Source organism: Xenia sp. Carnegie-2017, unplaced genomic scaffold, assembly GCF_021976095.1.
Source record: "Xenia sp. Carnegie-2017 unplaced genomic scaffold, XeniaSp_v1 HiC_scaffold_11, whole genome shotgun sequence".
NCBI lineage: Eukaryota > Metazoa > Cnidaria > Anthozoa > Malacalcyonacea > Xeniidae > Xenia > Xenia sp. Carnegie-2017.
In genome coordinates, this window is record NW_025813414.1 from 88090 (window position 1) to 100206 (window position 12117).

Consider the following 12117-nt stretch of genomic DNA (forward strand, 5'->3'; position numbering starts at 1 on the left):
TATTAAAGATATCAACTGAGCATGCGCAGTTCACTTGACAGTTTTTGACTTCATAGTTATGGCAACGACCAGCTGCATCTACAAGCACCGAATTTGAAGTAAATAGCATGCTTAGTAACAATTAAATGGATAAATCATCTGCGCATGCGCAGCAGCATGCGCAGTACATTCGACCAATTGTTTATAGTCATGGCAACGACTAACTATATGTACTTGCACTATATTTGTGGCAATTAGCTCACTTAGTCGCAAATTATCAAAGAAATCATCTGGGCATGCGCAGTAGTGACTTTAATAATACCGCAACTTTCGTAAGCCTCTGAATTTTGTATATATATATAAAGCCAATATTAGGTATAGTAGATGTCAACTAGCAGTGGAAGCTGGGTGCGATATGTATGCAGTGGCTTAGGGTCCAGACGTTTCGGGTCGCGACCGCACTCTCCTGCGTACCCCGAGCAAAGCCTATCGCAGGTGATCTCGGGTCTGATGGGCGGAAGCTTGCTATTGCATCTCCCAAGTAGGATAGCGTGGAGGGGCCGAAATCTCCTACCGAAACGTTAACATGCGGCGTTCTAGTGCCTCGGCTTAAGCAGGTATCGGGAAGCATGGACCGAAAACGGGGTTTTTTGCTTTTGAATTTAATCTTTTTTTGTATAAAGAAACTAGAACATTCAAGGATATTGCAAAAGTTAAAAAATTCCGCCTTAATGACTTATAATTTAAACCAACTGTAAATATGTTTATACGCTTTTACATGTTAACTTTTACAAGGTAACTATCTCATAACTCTCGTGATGAACGAGAGCCTCCTATACAATATAACTCTCATATCATGAACAAAAGTATCCATGAGCTTCATGGAAAAATGGATTATCTAATTCTTATAATAGATTTTACAAAGTTAGCATTTAATAAGCCAAGCCATTTGTATCGTTTAAATTATACCCTTATGTCATAAATTCATTGTGAATAATAACTTTCTTTTACCTTATTTTCACGGTTCAATCTAGAAAGTAACTTTACATTTCGAGTGATTTTACGGTTAAACAGTTAACTTTTCGGATTCATATGACTTCTTTTGATCGCATAGAGACAGCCATCCAATTTATTACGTACATGCATGTGTACTTTGCACTTCATTGCAAGAAACCACCCTACCAACAAATATCCAAATCCGATTTTAGCAGCATCGTACCCGAGAAAAGCCTATCGCAGGGTCTGATGGGCAGAAGCTATTGACATCCCAAAGTAATAGGGATATTTGCCACCTTTCAATTAATAGGATATCGAAATGGACCGAAAACGGATTTTTGTTTTCAAAATTTTCTCTTAAAGAGTAAACAAAATTAAAATTCTCGCAAGCTTCCAACGGAAAAGACTCACAGCTTATAAGGCTTTGGGGCAATGCGTGGGCTACAACAGGAGAGGCATTCTTCATTAAAATTAAACTAAAATTGAGAAGAGGCTTACTCCCAAACAAATGCTAGCAACAAATCCACTTTACTGCTGAGGATATTTTGTTTCTTTTTCAATGTGCGCAGAAAAAAATCCAGTTAAGAGCAACTGTTGCATCAAATTTCTCGTTGTTAACCGCGAAAACGAAGAAGTCAGTACGTACGTAATGTAGCATAAAAACACCTACTGTAAAGTCGATACATGAACGTTCCAGCCCCATCCACGCATCTAGCATCAGGAATTGATTCCTCGACTTCGGGAAAGACGGCGAACTCGTTGTTAATCCGTCTTATCTAGGAAAAAAGAGTAGGTTTGGGTTAGTATTCACCATAGATTTGTAACTGTAGCCAACAAAATATAAAATTATTTAACATTGAATTGGAAAACCCTTTATATACGTTCTAGTAGATTAGTAATGCTTGCAACATCGATTAAATAACCAATTGTTTATTAATACACATGAATTTGCTACATCAAAAGCGAAATAAAGCCTCGTGCTCAAGAATCTGTTGTAAAATAAACAATAAATATCCATTGAAAAACTTGTATTTAGCAATATCGTAAAATGTCAATAATTTAGTCCAAATATCGATAAGAGGGCACCGAAGAAAAACATTTATTACTGGATAATAATTCTTTCGGAGAAAATCGCTTCACTTGCTCTAAATCATAACAATTCACCTCCAATTGGCTATGACATAAAACTTCTTTATGGTTTTATACCTTGTGTACATTGAAATAATCCTCTCCGTTTTCAATGTTGGCAAAATACTCGCATTTTCTGCATCGAGAACTTGAACATTTTACGTTTTCAGACACGACGCTGCCCTTGAAGTCCTATAATGGCATTTGAAACGTACCAAATGTTCAAACTCTATAGAAAAGTTCAAAGTCATAATTAACTTTGTGACTAAGCTTCAATATCTTACATGTTTGTGCATGTAGATCGTCCAGGTCAGTAGAGTCCTGAGAAGGACTGTTGGTGTTGATGTTGACTGACGTTTCGACAACTTTAGTGGTAGTTATCTTCAGAGTCAAGTGAGGAGTAAACGTCAGGTTTGCCATATTTGTTATCTGCTTGCAGACGTTTACTCCTCACTCGACTTTGAAGATGACAACCACTAAGGTTGTCGAAACATCAGTCAACATCAACACCAACAGCCCTTCTCAGCACTCTACTAACCTGTACAAACATGATAACGATACTCCCGAGCTCAAACAATTCACTTGAATATTTTGATAAATTATCGACTTGTTACTCACCTTTGGCAAAATAAAGTTTTCAATTGCTTTAAACGACGAACCGTTTTCTGTTGTACCAGGGTCTTGGAAAGAGAAATAAACAGATATAATTTCGCTCTGAAACGAGATAAAACAATTTAGATCAAATAACTTGTAAACGGTATTTATAAACTGCATGGTTTAACCTTAGTTGTTCTGTCGTAGAGTCGAACAGAAGAGTTTCTTTTTGAATTCAACGATGATAAAGAGATGCCAAGACGAGTCAAAATAATGGGACGGATGATCTGTATAAAAATAATTGTATTGTATTGCCAACCCAAATTTTACTCCTGAAGCCAAACAGACACTTTATGCAACAGGTTTCAGACTTTGTTCAGAAGGTCCCAAAGTTCAATGCAACAGTGTCCGTTGAGCAGTTCTTAATGGCTACAAATAACTAACTAATACTCACATCAAAGTCCCATCCGATAGATCCACTGTGAAAATATCTCAAATTTTCTTCATTTGGTCGTTTGTAAGCAATTACTTCATTTTCGTAGTCTAAACATCAATATGACAAACATATAAACACGTTTGATCATGCACTCGTTCCAGCCTCTATGACGGTAAAATCTCCATGAGAGATAGCAACACATATTTCCATCAAGACTGTCTGATCTTCGCTACAAATACATACAGCAATGATAAATTCGCAGCAGTGGCTGATTAATAATTACGGAGCATGTAGGCTAAGGCAAAATTACGAGGCCTGGTGATATTTAATCCCTCCACTAAGCTCAGTCTCTTGACAACGTTTGCGTTCTTTACGTTCCTTTGCCTTTGCATTTCCTAGCTTGCGTTTGTAACACATAGTGTGAACGATACAAAAGAAATTAATAGTTCAAAATAAACTTTAAAATTATCAAAACAGTCTGCAGAAATAGGGAAATCCTCGTCAGTTCTTAGCCTCGCGCATTTAAACACTAGATGGTACGAAAGTCTTTTCGTCGATATTCAATCGCACGTACGGTTTTCAACATCATAAATGGTCTAAAACGGCACTTTTAGCAAGTTCCAAGCAGCAAAAGTAAAACTAACAATGTCTTGGTTTACTTTTCGTAATGAGTAATCCGCAACTGATTAACTTTAAATATCACATGTATAGTAGGTTATGTTCGACGTTTGTAAATATGTGCCTCGTTAGTTTATCGCCTGCATCGAGATTCCAACGTCATATTGTTTTATATCGGCTTTTCCAGGCGCCAAACCTCACAACTATCAAATCAAAAGTAAATTTTCAAACTTGGAGATTCGATTTTCTTTCTTTCGCATTTGTAAGGATCAATCCTGAACTCTGGAGGAACGTAACATGCATTATTTGAAACGATGAACTTCACCAACACTCTAAAACAACAATGGAATAGTAACCAACACTTTATTTTTCAGATTTAGTCATTCTACTTAGTTATATCACTGGTACAATTTTTTGCGACAGAAACGGTTGTTGGGAACTCTGGCCAAGAAAACCACAGCAAAGAAAGGGATATTTTAGGCAAGTGTACCGTGAACCGTTATTTCTTGTGAATATTCGAGTTTAGCCTCAATACAATGACGTTAGTCAACACAGTTAAATTTATCATATGACAAAGAATGCAGTTTGCATGAGTTGTTCTTGTGTAGAACAAAACTGATAAACGAAACTAAAGACCTTGCTGTTGGTATATTCAATAGGCCATCATAGAAACGCACAACGCTACACTACTTAAAGAATGGCGGTCAGCTAAAATGTCCAATTCGATTCTACGTAGATCTGACAATTGCTAAAACGTTACTCATATCGGTAATCAGATTAGTTTACCAAACATTTCACTGGTATTGAAGACATACGTTGTAAACGTTCTCTGGTATTGAAGAAATACGTTGTAAACGTTCTCTGGTATTGAAGAAATACTTTGTAAACGTTCTCTGGTATTGAAGAAATACGTTGTAAACGTTCTCTGGTATTGAAGACATACGTTGTAAACGTTCTCTGGTATTGAAGAAATACGTTGTAAACGTTCTCTGGTATTGAAGAAATACGTTGTAAACGTTCTCTGGTATTGAAGAAATACGTTGTAAACGTTCTCTGGTATTGAAGAAATACGTTGTAAACGTTCTCTGGTATTGAAGAAATACGTTGTAAACGTTCTCTGGTATTGAAGAAATACGTTGTAAACGTTCTCTGGTATTGAAGAAATACGTTGTAAACGTTCTCTGGTATTGAAGAAATACGTTGTAAACGTTCTCTGGTATTGAAGAAATACGTTGTAAACGTTCTCTGGTATTGAAGAAATACGTTGTAAACGTTCTCTGGTATTGAAGAAATACGTTGTAAACGTTCTCTGGTATTGAAGAAATACGTTGTAAACGTTCTCTGGTATTGAAGAAATACGTTGTAAACGTTCTCTGGTATTGAAGAAATACGTTGTAAACGTTCTCTGGTATTGAAGAAATACGTTGTAAACGTTCTCTGGTATTGAAGAAATACGTTGTAAACGTTCTCTGGTATTGAAGAAATACGTTGTAAACGTTCTCTGGTATTGAAGAAATACGTTGTAAACGTTCTCTGGTATTGAAGAAATACGTTGTAAACGTTCTCTGGTATTGAAGAAATACGTTGTAAACGTTCTCTGGTATTGAAGAAATACGTTGTAAACGTTCTCTGGTATTGAAGAAATACGTTGTAAACGTTCTCTGGTATTGAAGAAATACGTTGTAAACGTTCTCTGGTATTGAAGAAATACGTTGTAAACGTTCTCTGGTATTGAAGAAATACGTTGTAAACGTTCTCTGGTATTGAAGAAATACGTTGTAAACGTTCTCTGGTATTGAAGAAATACGTTGTAAACGTTCTCTGGTATTGAAGAAATACGTTGTAAACGTTCTCTGGTATTGAAGAAATACGTTGTAAACGTTCTCTGGTATTGAAGAAATACGTTGTAAACGTTCTCTGGTATTGAAGAAATACGTTGTAAACGTTCTCTGGTATTGAAGAAATACGTTGTAAACGTTCTCTGGTATTGAAGAAATACGTTGTAAACGTTCTCTGGTATTGAAGAAATACGTTGTAAACGTTCTCTGGTATTGAAGAAATACGTTGTAAACGTTCTCTGGTATTGAAGAAATACGTTGTAAACGTTCTCTGGTATTGAAGAAATACGTTGTAAACGTTCTCTGGTATTGAAGAAATACGTTGTAAACGTTCTCTGGTATTGAAGAAATACGTTGTAAACGTTCTCTGGTATTGAAGAAATACGTTGTAAACGTTCTCTGGTATTGAAGAAATACGTTGTAAACGTTCTCTGGTATTGAAGAAATACTTTGTAAACGTTCTCTGGTATTGAAGAAATACGTTGTAAACGTTCTCTGGTATTAAAGAAATTCGTTGTAAACGCGACAGGCCAATTTGAAACACTGTTCTACACTTTACCTTCACAAATATTGTGTTTGCTGTAACGTTTCACACGCTAAGTAGCTCTAATTGAATACAAAAAACACTACAGCTACCCTCAAGAAAATTCAGTGTTTTCCCTGTGCTTACCTTTTATTTAGAGATGAATGTCGTCTTGCATAGCCAACCCATGATTCACGTAAACTTTGCCTCAAATCAAAGTTGCCGCGCGATGAAAGTATTCCAACGACCAAATCATAATGAGAATAATTCTCTGCTGTCAAGAACATTATTTTAAAACATTAAAGAAAACAAGTGGAAACACAAATACAAAATGGACTATGTAGGATAAAGTTTTAGATAACATGGTTAAATAACACTAGCGAAAGTTTCAATAAAAGATCACTCTTGATGAAAACATAAGACTGGAGTATATAAGACTCAAGATTCAACATCAGATCACTCCTGATGAAAACATAAGACTGGAGTATATAAGGACTCAAGATTCAACATCAGATCACTCCTGATGAAGACACTAGACTGGAGTATATAAGGACTCAAGATTCAACATCAGATCACTCCAGATGAAGACATTAGTCTGGAGTATATAAGGACTCAAGATTCAACATCAGATCACTCCTGATGAAGACACTAGACTGGAGTATATAACGACTCAAGATTCAACATCAGATCACTCCTGATGAAAACATAAGACTGGAGTATATAAGGACTCAAGTTTCAACATCAGATCACTCCTGATGAAGACACTAGACTGGAGTATATAAGGACTCAAGTTTCAACATCAGATCACTCCTGATGAAGACACTAGACTGGAGTATATAAGGACTCAAGATTCAACATCAGATCACTCCTGATGAAAACATAAGACTGGAGTATATAAGGACTCAAGATTCAACATCAGATCACTCCTGATGAAGACACTAGACTGGAGTATATAAGGACTCAAGATTCAACATCAGATCACTCCTGATGAAAACATAGACTGGAGTATATAAGGACTCAAGTTTCAACATCAGATCACTCCTGATGAAGACACTAGACTGGAGTATATAAGGACTCAAGTTTCAACATCAGATCACTCCTGATGAAGACACTAGACTGGAGTATATAAGGACTCAAGATTCAACATCAGATCACTCCTGATGAAAACATAAGACTGGAGTATATAAGGACTCAAGTTTCAACATCAGATCACTCCTGATGAAGACACTAGACTGGAGTATATAAGGACTCAAGTTTCAACATCAGATCACTCCTGATGAAGACACTAGACTGGAGTATATAAGGACTCAAGATTCAACATCAGATCACTCCTGATGAAAACATAAGACTGGAGTATATAAGGACTCAAGTTTCAACATCAGATCACTCCTGATGAAGACACTAGACTGGAGTATATAAGGACTCAAGTTTCAACATCAGATCACTCCTGATGAAGACACTAGACTGGAGTATATAAGGACTCAAGATTCAACATCAGATCACTCCTGATGAAAACACTAGACTGGAGTATATAAGGACTCAAGTTTCAACATCAGATCACTCCTGATGAAGACACTAGACTGGAGTATATAAGGACTCAAGTTTCAACATCAGATCACTCCTGATGAAGACACTAGACTGGAGTATATAAGGACTCAAGATTCAACATCAGATCACTCCTGATGAAAACATAAGACTGGAGTATATAAGGACTCAAGATTCAACATCAGATCACTCCTGATGAAAACATAGACTGGAGTATATAAGGACTCAAGTTTCAACATCAGATCACTCCTGATGAAGACACTAGACTGGAGTATATAAGGACTCAAGTTTCAACATCAGATCACTCCTGATGAAGACACTACGCTAGAGTATATGTAAACTCATCTTTCAAAACATATCGTTTATACTCAAGATATTAGATAGACGTACGACAATCTATAATGTCATATAAATCACGATAAAAAATCTGGTCCCCGGAGTCGACATGCTATCAGGCAGGCAACAAACAAAGATGAGATAGCTGTACAAACCTGTATTATCGCAGCAAAGCTTCAAATCTTTAACAACAAGATGATTATAGATGTATAACACGAAAATAGCGATCAATATTAGTAAAGTTGGCTTAAGGATGTCATTTAATGTAAACATAAGTTGAAATTAAACAGTTACAATTAACTATAGCGTATAAATATCTTTCCCTATGTAAAATAATCTATACATTATCCTCAATAACGAACTATACACATTGTTGCATTTTAATATATACGAACTTTGACCTCGGGTGTGCGGAAACGTCATGTAAGGAGTCTTAAAGCATCAATATAAATTAGCAAACTTTGTGATCTATGTTACTTATTGAACTTAAATTGAGCAATACAAAATCTTAATCTTCAACAAAACATATCCAAAATATTACTATGAATGTATAAAAGTATACAATCGCTAAAAGATCACGTTTGCACGCTTTTTCTTCACCAACTGAGCAAAGATTCTCTTTTCTTTGAACTGCTTGTCGACAACCATTGAAAGATTATTCAAAACTCTTCTAAGGTTATCGTTTGCGCCTATTACGTAGGTTTGAGGGACAATATAAGTACATGCATGTACAACAAAGAACACGGGTGAAGGCTTTAATTCGTATTACTTACTTTCGAATACAGCGCATGTGCAAGGAATGGTAGTTTACGAAGAGTTCGACCACTTAGTTGATAACTTTTCTAAACAAGAAAATGAGAGAAAGAATACTTCGTAGGTTTATCACAGTGAGACGCTTGACTGCTCCTTGCAAGTTCAAAAGGAGAAGGGCCTCCCAAAGAAACCTAACCAAAAGTCAACCAATATTCGTGATTATTTGAGAGTGGTCCATTACTTGATAACTACTGACTACGATAACAAAGAAAAAACATCTTTACGCCTTAAATGTAGATGTAATACAAAGTTAAATTTTATTTATGTTGCAAGTATTAAGACGGTATATTTTAAACCTCAGTCCTAAATTATTTGAGAACTCATCTGAACATGCACAAACAACTCAACAAACTGTTCGAGTTTACAATCATGGCAATGACAAACAGAACAAGCTTGCATCCTTCTGTGGTTCACTTGGTCACATATTGGGAAATCATAAATTTCAATTATAATGAGGAATTTAGTCATTTAACAAATTTTTCATATTCATAGTGATGGCAACAACAAGCTGGACCTATTTTCATCACTTACTGAGTAATTAATCGCTTGGTCACAAAAATATAAGAAGATCATCTGAGCATGCGCAGTACGCTTGGGCATGCGCAGCACGCTCAAGCATGCAAAGTCCACTTGACCAATTGTCCGAGTTGATAGTCATGGAAACGACCAACTACATTTACTAGCATCAATTAGGAGTATATAACTTGCTTATTAACAAACTATTAAAGATCTCAACTGAGCATGCGCAGTTAAATTGATTGGCTGCCAATGTTCATGGTCATGGCAACGACCAATTGCATCTACTAGCCCCGATTTTGAAGTAAATAGCATGTTTAGTAACAATTTAATGGAGAAATCATCTGCGCATGCGCTCGAGCATGCGCAGCCCACTCGACTAATTGTTTATAGTCATGGCAACGACTAACTAGATGTACTTGCACTACATCTGGGGCAATTATCCCACTTAATCGCAAATTATCAAAGAAATTATCTGGGCATGCGCAGTTGTGACTTTAATAATACCACAAATTTCGTAAGCCTCTAAATTTTGTATATATAAATATAAATCTATAGCTTCATATAGTAGATGTCAACTAGCAGTGGAAGCTGGGTGCGATATAGTATGCAGTGGCTTAGGGGTCCACACTTCGGTGGCGACCGCACTCTCCCTGCGTACCCCGAGCAAAGCCTATCGCAGGTGATCTCGGGTCTGATGGGCGGAAGCTTGCTATTGCATCTCCCAAGTAGGATAGCGTGGAGGGGCCGAAATCTGCTACCGAAACGTTAACATGCCGCGTTTTAGTGCCTTACGCTTAAGAAGGTATCGGGAAGCATGGACCGAAAACGGGGTTTTTTCCTTTCAAAATTTGTCTTTTTTCTTTACAAGAATTCTTCTCATAAAAGAAACTAGAACATACTGCCAGGGTTCAGACAACTTCTGAAAATCCCCCGGGCGTAGTTTCGTTTTCTTTGTAAAACGAGAAGAATACTAACTTGAAAACATGAAGACTGGGTGACATAATATTTACCATAAACTAAGACAAGAAATGTTTATTTTACTCTGTGACATCACTTTACTTTAAAGTGAAAGGTTTGAACATGGGAGTATCGTTACATGTTTGTAGATGTAGATCGTCCAGGTTAGTAAAGTCCTGAAAAGAACTGTTGTTGTTGATGCTGACTCTAAAGATGACTACCGCTAAGGTTGTTAAGAAGTCAGTCAACATCAACATCAACAGTCCTTCGCAGGACACCACTAACCTCGACGATCTACATCTACAAACATCTACTTACTCGGCTATCTTCTTTAATTCAAGACTACAGTGTGTTACATCGTTGTCGACAAAGCTACAATGGAAAATAGGGAAAAAAAGTTGTACATCGGAAAAGAAAACCATGTCATCAACATAGAAGTGAACAAAAATTTCTAACAAACACCGTCAATTTTCGTCAAAATAAAATTTCGTGTATTTTTCAGTTGTACCTTAAATCCAAAATTTGAGTGGCTGGTGATATGATACTGGTCTGTGATGAAACGGTGAACATTAATTTTGATTATTAAAAATTATCTACAATGCAATCGTTTGCAATCAATTTCTATATAGCTGCACACCTCTCTATTTAAGCATGTTTGTATAACTTGCACAAACGACTATATTGTGGTATGGAAATAAAGCAGTAGACGTAAAGGTACAAAGTACTGACTTCACGAGGCAAATTGTTGTTTTATATTGTATATGATGACAGGTTGCGGTAAGCCATTTCGGCGTTCCTTTTGGCCAGAAAACATAATTGACCGGCAGCCATTTCGTTGATCACGTGCACAAGAAGACATAAGTTACATACAAACAAATGGTAAATTTTGTAAATAGCTTTGGCTGATGGCGGACCAATATACTGTTTGATGTCGGCTCTGTGGGCGAACAAATAGCGAAGTTAGATGAGAAAGTGAATTAAAAAACTTTCGAGTCACAAACATATTTTCAACCTGTCCACGAACGCAACGTCTATGGCTCTAGTTATGTTCGATGTTGTCAATATAATTACATTAGGATGTCTGAAATAAGAAGAAAACAACATTGGGGAAGACTAGGTTTAGCAAATAAACGCATAAATGTAGTTCAAATCAAGACTTCTGTAAATACGTAATTGATAGATAATAAGTATTTGACTGAGCAAAGTTGTCATCAAGCAAGTTTGTTCATGTCATATAAATATTTTCGTGCTTTTACTCCTGTAAAAGCGACAACATTGTAGAGAAAGAAATAATACATAGTTCTAAAGATAGCAAATACCATAGTGAATGGTAAATGTAATATAATAAGGAAGATTGTTTTACTCTTGAACACAATACATAGAGACACATATATATAAGGATTTCCGGTTGTATTTCATAGTTGATACATCTTGACTTACAATTCACTGACTGACAACGTCAATCAAAACATGAACGACTTATTATATAGAATGTAAACGGTCCATATAAAACATCCGTTTCCCAAAAAATTAATGCCATTTCCAACCACCCAATCTTCCTCCAAGAATGAACAAACAGTAAGTTCTTATTAATTGTATTCATACAAATTCTATTAGTTTACATCGAAGTTTCGAATACTTGGCTATCATTTGAAAAATTGTTTTGATTTAGTCAAATTTTATATTACATACGTATGATCTTATTTTAATTACAAAAAATTTCTATGAGAATATCAAGTGTACGCTGCTTGAAATTTTGTGCAAGTTATTTCAAAATAGGTGGCAGAAGTCTCTTTTGGAATACTTGAATTTCTTTTGAAATTCTTCACTAAATT

At 36.1% G+C, this 12117-nt stretch overlaps 2 protein-coding genes across 3 annotated transcripts; both read right to left on the minus strand.

The window, feature by feature from the left end:
* Nucleotides 1–890: 890 nt before the first annotated feature.
* Nucleotides 891–8399, minus strand: LOC124445906 (UDP-GalNAc:beta-1,3-N-acetylgalactosaminyltransferase 2-like). 2 transcript variants are annotated; one of them, XM_046996706.1, is made up of 9 exons: nucleotides 8149–8399; nucleotides 6260–6383; nucleotides 3983–4083; nucleotides 3152–3240; nucleotides 2886–2984; nucleotides 2722–2817; nucleotides 2182–2295; nucleotides 1646–1751; nucleotides 891–1157 (listed from the first exon to the last, which is right to left on the minus strand). In XM_046996706.1, the coding sequence occupies exons 1-9, from the start codon at nucleotides 8264–8266 to the stop codon at nucleotides 1054–1056; spliced, it is 951 nt and encodes a 316-aa protein (XP_046852662.1). In that variant the 5' UTR covers nucleotides 8267–8399; the 3' UTR covers nucleotides 891–1053. The 2 variants fall into 2 exon arrangements, with proteins under 2 accessions (XP_046852662.1, XP_046852654.1); XM_046996698.1 differs by having other exon boundaries at nucleotides 6260–6386.
* A 2197-nt stretch (nucleotides 8400–10596) lies between these two features.
* On the minus strand, nucleotides 10597–11535 carry LOC124445897 (pachytene checkpoint protein 2 homolog). The gene is made up of 4 exons (XM_046996685.1): nucleotides 11295–11535; nucleotides 11153–11219; nucleotides 10791–10831; nucleotides 10597–10654 (listed from the first exon to the last, which is right to left on the minus strand). Exons 1-4 carry the CDS (start codon nucleotides 11384–11386, stop codon nucleotides 10597–10599), a joined length of 258 nt encoding a protein of 85 aa, XP_046852641.1. The 5' UTR covers nucleotides 11387–11535.
* Between the last annotated feature and the right edge of the window lie 582 nt (nucleotides 11536–12117).

Coding starts and splice junctions, on each gene's coding strand:
- LOC124445897 (XM_046996685.1), bottom strand. CDS start 11,386: ATGTTGTTTTCTTCTTATTTCAGACATCCTAATGTAATTATATTGACA. Junction 11,220..11,294: donor GACGTTGCGTTCGTGGACAG/GTTGAAAATATG, acceptor GTTCGCCCACAG/AGCCGACATCAAACAGTATA. Junction 10,655..10,790: donor ACTCAAATTTTGGATTTAAG/GTACAACTGAAA, acceptor TTTCCATTGTAG/CTTTGTCGACAACGATGTAA.
- LOC124445906 (XM_046996698.1), bottom strand. CDS start 8,266: ATGTTTACATTAAATGACATCCTTAAGCCAACTTTACTAATATTGATC. Junction 4,084..6,259: donor CATTCATCTCTAAATAAAAG/GTAAGCACAGGG, acceptor TTGTTGTTTTAG/AGTGTTGGTGAAGTTCATCG. Junction 2,296..2,721: donor AAAACTTTATTTTGCCAAAG/GTGAGTAACAAG, acceptor ATGCCATTATAG/GACTTCAAGGGCAGCGTCGT.